Below are 14,901 nucleotides of genomic sequence, written 5' to 3'. Positions count from 1 at the left end.
TTTCACAATAAAGATCCAAACATATATAAATATAAATAAGTCCATAAAGTGCTGGCATGAATATTCTTATAAAGTAAATCAGTAAATATATGCATAAAAGTTCATAATCAAGTTCATGTGCAAACACAGCAGCAAATGATAGTGATCTGAATAAACGTGAAGTGCACTCAATTCCAAAACTGTGTCACCGATGTGAGCAATTTCCGCAGTGAATCTGACACTGAGTGCAATGGCTGCTCACCTCTATAATAGTAGTAATAAGCATGGTATAGAGACTCTGTCTCCAATGTGGCTACAACCAGGGTAGCAGGAAAGCAGACGGATGGTGGTTCCTATTTAGTCAGGGGTCTGCTTGTCACTCTCCTAAGTATGTGCTTCCATGTGCAGGTCAAAGGCTTTATTATTTCAAGTTTCCTAACAGTTTTAACGTAGAACGAAATCTGTTTTGGAAATCTGTAATAAGTGAGGCTAAAGCAGTCATGTCCAAAGTACGGCCCGCGGTCCTTTACTTTCATACGGCCCCCAGAGACACCGCTGATCAATGTCTCTCTCTGAGACATCGCACATCCCCGCCCCGATGCGATGGCTCGGGGACGGGGCCTCTGGCCTCCCTCGGCAGCTCCGCCCCCGCTCTGCTCTATGTGCCTGCCGCTGCCCACCACTGCGTGGGAGTGCAGAAGGAATTTGAAATCTGCATTCCTTCTCTCCTTCAACGCACAGCCACCTGTAGAAGCCATGTGGAGCTGACCGAGGAGGTGTCATCTCTTATACTGCCTGTCTAAGTAAGTGTGATTTTATGCATAAAGCACTGATGCTTTTGTTTTCATATTATTATATATATATATATATATATATATATATATATATATATATATATATATATATATATATATATACATATATACACACATATACATATATACACACATATACACACATATACACACACACTGTGGAGGTCATAGAGGTTGGGTCCTAGATGGGTGTTACATTTCCCCAATATTTGGGCTGTGGTCCCTTTAAGGGAAGTATGGGATCACAGGAAGGCAAGGGTTAAGCCCTCTCCCAGAGAGACCAGCTCCTAAAAAGACAGGAAGTAGTGTCAGTGGGTGTGGGAGAGTAGGAGCTGGAGATACACCTGGGAGACTGAGCTGCTAAAGACAAGTGTGTTTGTGTGCTGCATGGTGGCTGGAGACGACATACCTGGGGTAAAACCCCCTGCCAAAAGCCGGTATTGTTTTATAAATTCCATTTATGCTGAAGTTAAGCGGACTTTTAAGTTATAGTTGTTTTCTGGACTGTTTGCTGCTGGAAGCTTTATTTCTGTTTCAAGAAAATAAACCACTTCTTGATTACGTTTACCCGGCTTGTGCACGTGATCCCTTGGAGCTATCACCCCAAATATCACAACACACACACACAAAAATGGAGGAAAAAGTAACAGTGCGTTTTATACGCCGATGTAAAAAAAAAAAAGTCCAGGAAGCAGCGCCGATAGGTAGAAGGGGGCGGGCGGCGCCAAAGAGAAGGAAGGACGCGCTGTCATCGGAAGTCCCGCCTCCTGTGCCGACGTCTATCATAGGCGACGGGACTTCCGATGACAGCGCGTCCTTCCTTCTCCTCTGCCCCGCCCGCCCCCTTCTACCTTTCGGTGCTGCTTCCTGGACTTTAACAACTTTACCACCGGAGGATTTTGCGGTCTTACGTCCAGACCACTTTTTGCGATTCGGCACTGTGCGACTTTAGCTGACAATTGCGCGGCCGTGCGATGCCGTACCCAAACGAAGTTTACGTCCTTTTTTTCCCACAAACAGTTTTCTTTTGGTGGTATTTGATCACCTGTGCGATTTTTACTTTTTGCGCTATAAACAAAAAAAGAGCGTAAATTTTGAAAAAAAACGGAATTTTTGTAAAATCTTACCTGTAAAATTCCTTTCTCTGAGTCCTCCGACAGTCGCCGCCATCTTCATATTCGTCACAATGGGTATTAGACTTTGCTCCGAAGGAGTAGCTAGGCAACAGAATATGTTAACATTAAAGCTTTTAACATATCCCACCCACAGGGGGTGGTCCCCTCAGTCAATACCCTCCTACTTCCTGCAACCATATCTCAGTTTCAGTGGAATAGCAGTAGAGTATACAACCAAAACCCAAAAGAGAGGCGGGGGCGGCGACTGTCGGAGGACTCAGAGAAAGGAATTTTACAGGTAAGATTTTACAAAAATTCAGTTTTCTCTTACGTCCTCCGACAGTCGCCGCCATCTTCATATTCGTCACAATGGGGACGTCCCAAAGCAGTGCAAACATGAGGGGTGGAAAATGCAGCCGCGCCGTAAGGCAACGCAGTCTCCACATCAAAGAAAGGAACCTTACCAAAGGAAGGACACCAGCTGGGCAACATAAAAAAAACTTGCTCAACAGGAGCAACAACCCAGGAAAAACAAATAACCCAGGGATAAAAACGTATCCCAAACAGCCAGGGGTCCAAAACAAAGGACCCTAAGGAACTGCCGCACTAAGAACCTTGCGGCCAAAGGAAGCATCCGCCGATGCCTGAACATCTACTCTGTAGAATTTTGTTAAAGTGTGCACGGTCGACCAGGTCGCCGCCTTACACACCTGGGCCACAGAAGCCCCGTGACGACAGGCCCAAGACGTACTCAGACATCTAGTAGAGTGCGCCTTCACAGGCACAGGAGGAACTTTTCCCTGCAAAGCATATGCCTGTTCAATGGTCTGTCTGATCCATTTGGCGATGGTAGAAGCCGACGCCGCCATACCCTTCCGAGGACCCTCCGGAAGGACAAACAAAGAATCCGTCTTGCGAAAAGACTGAGTCGATTTAAGGTAAACCCTTATCGCCCTAACAACATCCAAAGAGTGCAACCTCACCTCCTTCGGATGTTTAGGCTTCGCGCACAGCGAAGGTAAGACAATATCCTCATTGAGATGGAATTCCGAAACTCGCTTCGGAAGAAAAGAAGGATTAGGTCGCAAGACCACCTTATCCAAGTGAATGACCAGATACGGAGACTTGCAGGACAAAGCCGCCAGCTCCGACACTCTGCGAGCCGAAGTGATCGCCACCAAAAAGGTGACCTTTTTGGACAACATGGACAACGAGATCTTCCTAATCTGTTCAAAAGGAGCACGTTGTAACACAGAACGAGATTCAAGTCCCAAGGAGGCAGAGGTTCCCTCCTAGGAGGGACCAGATGCCGCACTCCTTGAACAAAAGTGGCAACCAAGGAGTTAGAAGCCACAGGACGTTGAAAAAGAACGGCCAGCGCAGACACCTGACCCTTGACCGTAGCCAGCGCCAAACGCTGGTCGACACCCGTTTGAAGGAAAGACAACACTCGAAAAACCGAGTACGTGCGAGGTGAAAACCCCCTGGACTCACACCAGGCAAAATAGGCCTTCCAAGTACGGTAATAGACCTTCCCTGAGGAAGGTTTTCTCGCGTTGACCAAAGTGTAAAGGACCTCAGGGGAGAGACCCCTATCCTTCAGGACCTCGGTCTCAACAGCCAGGCCGTCAAAGCCAGCGACTGTAAAGCAGGATGGAATATCGGGCCCTGAGACAGGAGATCGTCTCGAAGAGGTAGACGCCATGGGGCGTCGACCGCCAGATTCACGAGGTCTGCGTACCAGGACCGGCGAGGCCAGTCCGGTGCCACAAGAATCACCGTGTTGCGTTCCGAGTGCAACCTGCGAAGGAACCTGGACAGCAATTGAATCAGTGGAAACGCATACATCAGCTTGTACTGATGCCACGGGACCACCAACGCGTCCGACGCGTCTGCCCGAGGGTCGCGCGTCCTTGCCACGAACCTTCTCACCTTGTTGTTCAGACGAGACGTGAACAGGTCCACATCTGGCAGACCCCACTTCGCGCACAACATTCGGAAGACAGCCGGGTGGAGAGACCACTCCCCCTGATCCAGGGTCTGGCGACTCAGATAGTCCGCCTGCCAGTTCTCCACCCCTGGAATGTGAACCGCCGTTATCGCCGGGACATGAGTCTCGGCCCAAGACAGAATGTCGGCCACTTCCCGAGCCGCTCGGGCACTCCTGGTGCCCCCTTGGTGGTTGATGTAGGCCACCGCCGTGGCATTGTCCATCTGCACCCGAACCGGACAGCCCTGCAGCCGGTCAGTCCAACGGCGAAGGCAGAGATTTATCGCACGCAATTCCAGAATGTTGATCGGAAGGGAGGACTCCTCCTCCGACCAAGTTCCCTGGGTGGACAGAACGCCCAGAACACCACCCCAGCCCGACAGGCTGGCATCCGTGGTGATCACTGTCCATGAAATAGGACGAAAGGACTTGCCCCCCGATACTATCGGGGCCTGGAGCCACCACAGAAGATCCCTTCTGGTGCAAAGGCTCAACGAAATTAGAAGATCCAGAGATTGGGGTCGCCCGTCCCACTTGGACAGGATCTCCGCCTGGAGACCCCGCGTGTGAAACTGGGCGAAGGGAATCGCCTCGAAAGCCGAGACCATCAATCCCAGACATCTCATGCACGTCCGGAGGGACGAGCACGGACTGTCCCTGAGGGACCTGACTTCCTCCCGAAGAATCCTGAGCTTGTCTTCCGGCAGGAAGACCTTCGCCTGGATCGAGTCCAGGATCATTCCCAGGTAAGGAAGACGAACCGACGGACTCAGCGTCGACTTTGGAAAATTTATCGTCCAAGCAAACCCCTGCAGAGTTGTCATCGTGACGGACAGGTCCTTTTCCAGACATTGGCTGGACGCAGACCGAACCAAAATGTCGTCCAGATACCCCAGGACAGAGATGCCCTGAGCTCTCAACAAAGCCAGAACGGGTGCAAGCACCTTGGTGAAAACCCGAGGAGCCGAGGCGAGACCAAAAGGCAACGCCACGAATTGGTAATGATCCTCCGCAATGGCGAATCGAAGGTACCTCTGATGACCCTCGAAAATCGGGATGTGAAGGTACGCATCCTTCAGATCGATGGAGGCCATAAATTCCCCCGGAACCAGGGCAGCCACCACCGACCGCAGGGATTCCATGCGGAACTTGCGAACCCGCACAAAGCGGTTCCAAGCCTTTAAGTCCAGAATTGGACGAACCTTGCCCTCCTTTCTGGGCACAGTGAACAGATTGGAATAAAACCCCCGAAATCTGTCCCAATGAGGCACCGGAACCACCACTCCCTGAGCCCTCAGGTCCCGCACCGCTAGGTGCAGGTCCCGCAAACGCTCCGGAGACAGTTGAAGATTTGAGGGAAAGAATCTGCTCTCCGGCCGAGAGAGAAACTCGATCTTGTAGCCAGATCGAACGATTTCCTGAACCCACCGGTCCCGCACGCGGGCCAGCCAGGGTTGAAGAAAAAAGAGCAAGCGTCCCCCCACCCCAGAACTGGGTGAGGGCGCCCCTTCAGGCCGCACTGTTATGGGCAGAGGGTCGGGACTGACCGGACTTCTGTTTACCAGACCACGGCTTCTTTTGGGAGCCTTGACCCTTGAACGATTTGCCCTTGTAGTGCGACCGAAAGGCACGAAAGGACCCCTGAGGAGGCCGAAAATTAGTATGCTTCTTACCAGGAGCCCCCTTAGCCTTGGGGAAGTGGGGCAAGAGCGTGCTCTTACCGCCCGTGATCCCCTTTATCAACGTATCCAAGGACTCCCCAAAAAGGCGAGATCCATCATAAGGCAGATTGGCTAAGGTCTTGCGCGAAGATTGGTCCACCGACCAACACTTCAACCAAACCAGGCGGCAAGACAACACCGCCACGCTTTGTACACGTGCAGCCAGCGGCACTAAGTCCAAGTCCGCATCACACGTACATGACACCCTGATGGATTTGATCCACCATATCCAATGTCGCCGGCGAGGCTGAATCAGCCACTAGGACGCGCCTAAGCACCTGCGTCCAACTTGCGACAGCCTGGGCTGCCATAAGAGAGGCAAACAGAGCTTTAAGCATCGAACCCGTAACAGAATAAGTATGACGGGCAAGAGACTCCATTCTCCTATCCGTGGCATCTCGGAACACCGGGGTATCCTCTGCAGGAATCGCAGTGGATTTGTTCAAAACCGCAATTGCGTGATCCACCGGGGGTGGCACACACCACCGTTCATCAGTGGCAGGCGTGAAAGGATAACGCAGCCTGAACCTACTTGGCACAGCAAAAGGTTTGCGTAAATTGCGCCATTGTTCCTTAACAGCGCGCTGAAAATCATCAGTGCAGGGAAAGACCTGCGATGTCGATCCAGGGAGGAACGGGACCCTGATAAGGAGACCCCAGCCATAGCAGCCCCATCACCTTCACCCTCAGAATCAGAGGAAATAGAAACTCTGCGTCTTTTAGTGGATTGAGCAGCCACCAGCATCTGCACCTGAGCAGCAAGGTTAGCCACCACTTCGGCTAAATCCCCCCCTGGGTGGGAAACAGCAGTCCCCTGGCTTCCCACCAAGGTGGCAGGAAATTTACCCTCCTGAGAATCCATTTGCCCCAAAAAAATATGCCGGAGAATAAAGGGTTAACTGCCCCTTTAACAAGCGCGGCGAGCGCAGCCCACCGCACACACACACAAGCACAATGAGACCCCCACGGGGATAAAACTGAACACAGGCAATGGATATAGGAAGGAGCAGAAGGATAAAACCTGAGGAGACCCCTGCTGCTGCTGCCGCCGCCTCGATCGGTGCACCCAGGAAAGAGGAAGTGATGAAATCAGGGCGCTCTATTAAAGCCTATGGAAGGCTACAAGAAAATGGCCGCCCGCAGTGAAAACATGCGGCTGGAGCGAGCGCAGGCAAAATGGCACCGTTTGGCGCCGAAACCGCCGCTCCCCCACTACTGTGATGCATAGAACACCACCCATGTAAAAAAACATGGCGGATCGCCGAAGCGATCGCTGTATCGTGCCCCAAACATGACAAAAACATGCCCCACAGCACATAGCCCTTCACACTGTACACAGGCTGACACAGACAGTGCCACACAGCCCCCCCCCCCCCTGCAGCCCACAGCATGCAGCCAGAGCGATAGGGAGACAAACAGCGTGAACAGAGGCAGGTTACACAGTCCCAGACTGACACCCCCCCCCCCCCCCACCGACAGACAGGTCCCCACATAGATACACTTACCTCATAATGGCGTGGGGAACCCGCACAGGCGAACAAGCCGCTGCACATGAGGCAGGGAGAGTCGCATCCAGGATGCACAAAATCGGGGTTAAGAAACCACACAGCGTCCAGTGAGGTAGCCACCTCACCAATCATCCCTGCACCGAACAGGGATGGGTCGTTCACTGCGCCAGGAGCGTTACCTGGCTGAACGCTCGATGGCAGGCTGGGAAGCCACTGACCCACGACCTGCGACCAGGGGGATCAGCCCGAGACCCAGCCCGCACGAATCCTCTTCATCAGAAGAACTAACGCTGACAAAAAGAACAGCTAAGTAAAGAGAGAAAAAACTCACACAAAAAATCAAAAAAGAAGAGAAAGGCTGAGGCAAAAAGCCCCAGCATAGAGAGATCCAGCTACTCCTGACAAGCTAGACATTGAAACTGAGATATGGTTGCAGGAAGTAGGAGGGTATTGACTGAGGGGACCACCCCCTGTGGGTGGGATATGTTAAAAGCTTTAATGTTAACATATTCTGTTGCCTAGCTACTCCTTCGGAGCAAAGTCTAATACCCATTGTGACGATCGGGGAAGAGCGGCGGTGATCACCGCCGCTCCTCCCCTGGTCCGACTCCAGCTGTGACTGAAAACAGCGGGGAGCGAGCCTCCGGCGGCGCGCGAGCGTTGCCCACAAGGGGAGGAGTCCAGCGACGTAGGTCTATGTCGCTGGACGGAATCGAGCCACTGGCGAGGCTGCAATTATGGGCACTGCGCTGGCGAGGCTGCAATTATGGGCACTGCGCTGGCGAGGCAGCAATTATGGGCACTGCGCTGGCGAGCCTGCATTTAAGGGCACTGCGCTGGCGAGGTTGCATTCGTGGGCACTGCGCTGATGATTGTATTTCATTTTAAATGTCAGGCAGAATGGTAGGCCCTCACGCATGTTCACTTCATCAAGTCTGGCCCTCTTTGAAAAAAGTTTGGACACCACTGGGCTAAAGTATCGGTCCAGCATAGAGGAAACCTATTTAACTTGTTCATGTTGCTGGTTCCCAATCACTGTTCAGGCTTTACCTCTCATGGTGGGCATACATACATTATAGAGAACAAGCTTGAAGCTTTTCAGATCTGGACCGTGATGGCTGCCTTATGGTCATTACTTGTCCAAAAAAACTGACATAGCTGCAGACTTTAGTCTTGGTCAAATAGGCAACTAGTTGTGGCAAGTCTGGCCTTGAAACTAAGTAGCGCTGCATTTTCCAAGGGAAACCTTTCAGCAGGTCCATTAGTCAGAAATCGATCTAACAATCATTAGATTAGCTTCTTTGATAACGCCCTGGAGGGCGAAACGCGTCAACGCAATTTCCGATTTACGTCTGTAGCATGCGTCACTTCCGGCTCAGTGGAACACAAGCCAGGACCGCGCAGCCAGTGCAGTCACTGCAAGTCCAGAAGTTCCCTCTGCATTAGGAGATCGTATTATTACAAGGCTTGATGTTACTTCTACAATGTGAGTTTTATTCTTTGCACTATTAAAGTTTAAAAAACGGGGATTACACTATTGTGAGTTTTCCTTCCTATGGTCCCATACTTATTGGCCCACCGAGGAAAGATTGGTTACTGGAGTCCACAAGACCAGCCCTTAAAGCAAAGACCTCACTCCACACCGGACTAAGTGCGTTTGGCCCACATGCAATATTGCTAAGGGGCCCTGGCAGTCTGGTAAGTGCAAGTATCCATGGGGAGTGGATCCTCGCACCATTGCACCTTATCTTTTGGCACGGAATGTCACCAATTTGTATATTAAGGAGCACTTAAGCACTGTGCAATTTCACTGGCTACTTGCTTAAGGAATTGGACTTTTTTGAGACTTAATTTATTTATTTTATTTTTATATGCACTATTGCAGATGTATTGATTTATGGATTGCTATTTTTGCTCAATCTAATCCCGAAGATTAGATTTGTTTTTTAATATTTGCACTTGGTTTCATACTATTGTAGCACTTTATGATTCAAATTAGGGTGAAGTTATTTATTTATTTGCAACATTGCACATTGGGATTTATTTATTTATTACCCATATAATAATCATTATTATAAATATATATATATATTTTTTTTTTTTTTTACACTAGGCACTTTATCTTTGCACATCCCAATTTGCGCTGTGTATCCGTTTAGTCAATATTAGTATTTTTGAACAGTAGCATTTTGGACTGAGGGTAAAAATCATATATCAAAAAAATAAATAAATAATAGAGCCTCATGGAGTGGATAGGGTTATATGTGTACACTGTGGTCAGTTCTCAGAAAAGCTGTTACTAGTGTCCTTTCATCTGAAGGCAGCAGCATATAACCAATGGTCTAAAAATACAAGTCATGTAGTGTACTGTTAAGATAATATTGCTATACACATTTTTACAGATCTAAAAACATACCTCTGTCACTAAAGGAGCTATGTTTCCCACATGGACATAATATCTTTTTGGCTCTGGTAAAAACGTCTTAGGCGGAAAGTCTTCTACAATAAAACAAAGTACAAAGAAATTAAACGATTCAGCATATCACAGTAGTAACACATTCTTGGCTATCATAGTGTAATTCCAAATACAGGTACATAAGAAAACACTTGGTCTATAATGCTGTGTCATATAATAGGAGGATAATTGGTGGCAAACTGATGTGGGTTGCTGTTCATGATGGAACAACATCAACCCAGGACATGAAACGATTTAGAAGATAAAGAGGAACTTTGACATACCTGTAAATTCCATATCTTTGAATACAATACATGACACTGGCAGCTTATTTGTACACCATGGTTTATAGGCTCGTACTTTAAAGTGATTAGACACTAGCAAGCTTTGGGGGCACCCCTACACCCCCCTGCCTCCGCAAAGCCTACCGTCACCAACCTCAGGTATTTGTAGAGAGTGGCACTGTAACCCCTCTAAAAAGAATTTTCACATCTTTTAAATATTTGGGAATACTCATTACATTATCTTTGTCTGAGGCATTAAAGGTTAATATGGACCCCCTGATGTGAGTGGTTAAGACTAAACTTATTAAGTGGGCTAAACTTCCTTTATTAGTGGCAGGTGGAATTAACCTCATTAAAATGGTTCCCTTACTGATGTGTCTAGGTATCTTCCTATATGCCAGTAGCAGTACCCAAGTCCTATTTTAGAACCCTGGATATCCAGAATAGAAGGAAGCCTAAATTTTCCACCTTGCAAAGGCCTAAAGTGGAAGTTGGTATGGCACTTCCGAGTTCGTACTATTTTTTAGCAGGTCAATTACGCCATTTAACCGATAGGCTTTCACCTGTTTAACCTACAGTGGTGGAGTCACATTTAGCACATGTCCTTAAATCGAATAACTTGTTGATCGCTTTGGAAGCACCAAAGACAGTCATAGAAAAAAAAAAAAGGTTTTTGAAAGATCTTACCGTAAAATCTTTTTCTCCGATGTCCGTCAACAGACGCAGCCTCGTCTCCATGTGCTGAGTGGATTTATGCTCCTCCCATCAGTAGTAGTCTAGGCAGGAAAATTTGAAAACGCATGCCCATGGAGCTGTCCCTCCAGGCATAAACCCCCACTGCACAACCCAGCACATCAGTTTAGTTTAAAAGCAGTGAAGACAACAGGACAAATCAATAAATAATATTGTTGCGCCAAGTGAATATATCAATGTGTCAAAAAAGATATTGAATCAAATCAATCTTATTAAATCAACTCTATTATAAGTGATATCAAGTGATCTTAATAGTCCCAATTAATAGCGAATCATAAAGTGAAATCAAAATGAACAAATCAATCTTCCTCTGTGATCACAAACGTGCTACATGCTTCACTCCAAGTGCTCCCAGTGGATGGTGCAAGATAAGCAGCTCACCTTAGGATTAGACTCCTGAGAGTCAAACACGCTTGTTGTGTGTGTCCCTAGGGGCGTGATTCTTACTGTGATTGGCTGTGGCTAGAAGTGTAGGAACAGTGATCAACGGTCCTACATAGTAGAACCGTATGTGTTTCTACATAGGGGAGAATGACAGGTGGCTTGTTTACATCAGCCGCCTGCCTTTCTCCCTCTGCACCGACGATCGGCGAGTGACCGGCGGACATCGGGTCCGCCGGTCACACGCACAGACTGGCTGGGGAACGAGCCAGGGCGGGAGCGCGCCTCCGCGGGTGGGCGCTCGCCTGCTATTGGCTCCCAAGCAAGTGACAGGCTAGTGACGTATATATACGTCACTTTGCCTGGCCGGGGCTGACTGCCGACGTATATCGTCATGCGGCGGTCGGCAACCGGTTAAATAAGGCTATTTATTTCCTCTCACACAGATGAAATGCCACTTACATTGAAAAGCACTTAAAGCAGTGCGGGCTTACAGTGTCATAAACAGCTCTCAGTACAGCTCCAGAAATCGATGTACTCCGAGCAGGCTCCTCCCCCGTACGCGTTGCATCAGAGACTTAAATAAATAGCCTTATTTAAACAGAGAGCATTAGATCTTCTTTTGTTTTTACACCAGATTCCTGGTCTATTCAGAGGGATAGCTGGAGGCGGTGAAAGGAAGGGGCATCAGGCTGCTATACATTTATCCCAAAACGTGTTTGACTCTCAGGAGTCTAATCCTAAGGTGAGCAGGTTTTCTTGCACCATCCACTGGGAGCACTTGGAGTGAAGCATGCAGCACGTTTATTTGTGATCACAGAGGAAGATTGATTTGTTCATTTTGATTTCACTTTATGATTCACTATTAAGATCACTTGATATCACTTATAATAGAGTTGATTTAATAATATTGATTTGATATTTGATTCAATATCTTTTTTGACACATTGATTGATATATTCACTTGGTGCAACAATATTATTTATTGATTTGTCACTGGTGTTTTGTGTTCAGCACTGATTGTTCGCAGTCTTGTGTGCACTATTGTATTTTTTAAATTTATGGTTTGCGCTGATTATTATTTTATTATCAAGACAACAGGACAAACCCCAAACAGAGGGGCGGGTGCTGCATCTGTCGATGGACATCAGAGAAAAAGATTTAACGGTAAGAGTTTAAAATCTTATTTTCTCTATCATCCACTGACAAATGAAGCCTCATCTCCATGAGCTGAGTGGGACGTCCCAAGGCAGTATAGGCATGAGGGGTAGAAAAATGCAACCAGACAGTAACGGCAACTCCAAAAGGCTAAACGTAGCCAACCGGGCAACATGGAGCTCAACCAAACAGGAGCTCACCCAGATAAAAGACCCCGAAGAGAAGTACAAAAAACATTCTCATGAAACAGCAGCCTGCAAAAACCTTGTAGCCAAAAGAGGCATCCGAAGAAGCCAAGAAATCCACCTTGTAAAATTTGGTAAAGGTATGCACAGACGACCAAGTCGTTTCCTTACAAACCTCTAAAACAGAGGCCTGATAGTGAAAAAACCAAGAGGCACTCAGCATTCTAGTAGAATGCGCCTTCACAGGGAAAGGAGGAACCTGACCCTTGATCGAATAAGCCTGAACAACCGTCTGCCTGATCCATCTCAAAATGGTCGTAGTGGACACAGCCAAACCTTTGCGAGGACAAAGAGTCCGACTTCCTGAAGGACTCAGTAACCGTCAGATAAACCTTTATTGCCCGAACATCATCCAGAGAGTGCAAAGCCACTTCTTTGTGATGTTTAGGTTTAGGACATAAGGAAGGCAACACAATGTCTTCATTCAGGTTAAAATCCGACACCACCTTAGGAAGAAAGGATGCATTAGGTCGGAGGACCACTTTAGCCCTGTGGACCGCCAAATAAGGCAAATGACAGGACAACGCCGCCAACTCAGAGACTCTGCTGGCAGAAGTGATAGCCACTAGGAAGGCAACATTCTGTGACAAAGAAAGAAGAGAAATCTCCCTATTATTCTCAAAAGGAGGCTTTTGAAGAACAGAGAAAACCAGATTAAGATCCCACGGTGGTAACGGGGATCTTCCTCGGAGGGGCCAGATGACGCACCCCCAGAACGAAGGTGCGAATCAAACTATGAGTAGCCAACGGACGTTGGAAGTAAATAGCCAAGGCCAAAACCTGGCCCTTGATAGTTCCCAAATGCCAAGCGCTGCTCAACCCCTTTTTGTAAAAAGACCAAAACCGTAGCCATAGAAAACAAGCGTGGGTGCAGCTGCAGCCATTCACACCAAGAAATGTACGATTTCCCCATACGATGATAGATCTTCCGAGATGTCGACTTCCTGGCCTTCAAAAGAGTGGGAAGCACTGAATCAGAAAGACCTCTATCCCTCAACACCGTGCTTTCAACAGCCAAGTCGTTAAAGTCAGCAACCGTAAATCAGGATGGAAGAAAAGTCCTTGAGATAGTAGATCTTCACGCAAAGGAAGACGCCACGAGGATCCACGACCATTTTTACCAGCTCTGCGTACCAAGACGGCCGAAGCCAGTCTGGTGCAATCAGAACGACCGGAATGCCTTTCATCGCAACCCTGTGAAGAAACCCTGGCAGGAGAATAAGCGGAGGGAAGGCGTAGATCAGGTGATAAAGCGTGTAAATGAGTGTGCTAACTTAAAAAAGAGGTGGGGGAGGCAGCACCCAAACTCTAGAAACAAAAGAGCATAAACATGGAAAGAAAATATAAGTGTGCTTTCCCAAAAAAAACGTATATACATGTGTACAGTAAATCATGAAGTGGATCGAAATTTATTGGATATTTCAAACTTTAACAAATGAAAAACTGAAAAATTGGGCGTGCAAAATTATTCAGCCCCTTTACTTTTAGTGCAGCAAACTCTCTCCAGAAGTTCAGTGAGGATCTCTGAATGATATAATGTTGACCTAAATGACTAATGATGATAAATAGAATCCACCTGTGTGTAATCACGTCTCCGTATAAATGCACCTGCACTGTGATAGTCTCAGAGGTCCATTTAAAGCGCAGAGAGCATCATGAAGAACAAGGAACACACCAGGCAGCCCACCCCCACCACAAGTATTCCAGGATCGACTATGTCTTTATTTCCCAACACGCTCTCCCGTTCCTGTTACATGCATCCATAGACCCCATGGTCCTATCGGACCACCATCCCATTTCCAACTCACTTTTATCTGACCTGAAATGCTCCACCGAAATTGCCACCTATTTGCGCCAGTACTTTGCGGAAAATGATTCCCCTGAGATGTCCCGGGTCACTTTATGGGCGGCGCACAAGTGTGTAGTCAGGGGGAAGTTCGTTGTCCTGGCAGCTAAGAGACGTGGTAACGGCAGGCACGTATCACCTCTCTCACCGCCCGCATCCACACCCTCGAACGCTCCCATAAGCAATCCCTCGCGGCACAAACCCTGTCAGCCCTCACACAGGCTAGGCAGGACCTCCTAGAAGAAATGGGTAGACCCACTAAACGTAATTCGCCCTGCTGCAGCGTAATTTTTATGAATATGGCAACAAGTCGGGCAGCATGCTGGCGAGAGCGCTTCAGGCCAGGAAGGCAGCCAGAATGATCCACTCCATCACTGACCCCAGGGGACGCAAGTTGTCCTCCAGTGTTGACATAGCTGACCAATTTCTCTCTTACTATTGCTCCCTGTATAACTTACCGCGGGATCCCTCCCAACGTTCGTCCGGTGACCGCACCGACTGCATCAGGTCCTTTCTGCAACAACACTCCCCTTCCCCGCTGGCTGCTGCAGATCTTGAATCTTTGGATGCCCAGATTACCGCGGATGACGTCTCGTTGGCCCTTAAGCAACTCAAACCTGGCAAGTGCCCGGGTCCTGATGGACTCACGGT

At 48.2% G+C, this 14,901-nt stretch overlaps 1 protein-coding gene across 1 annotated transcript in view; it reads right to left on the bottom strand.

The window, feature by feature from the left end:
* The window catches only part of RBM44 (RNA binding motif protein 44), a gene marked incomplete at its 5' end in the record, with an annotated part of 455,780 nt that overhangs the window by 269,405 nt on the left and 171,474 nt on the right, over positions 1-14,901 (bottom strand). Inside the window, one exon of the mRNA XM_082260160.1 lies at positions 9,545-9,627. Coding sequence (XP_082116286.1) covers positions 9,545-9,627 — 83 coding nt within the window. The remainder of the gene's footprint in view (positions 1-9,544; positions 9,628-14,901) is intronic.

Source organism: Pelophylax lessonae (assembly GCF_965119305.1).
Source record: "Pelophylax lessonae genome assembly, chromosome: 6".
Taxonomy (NCBI): domain Eukaryota; kingdom Metazoa; phylum Chordata; class Amphibia; order Anura; family Ranidae; genus Pelophylax; species Pelophylax lessonae.
This window is presented reverse-complemented; position numbering and strand designations above follow the sequence as displayed.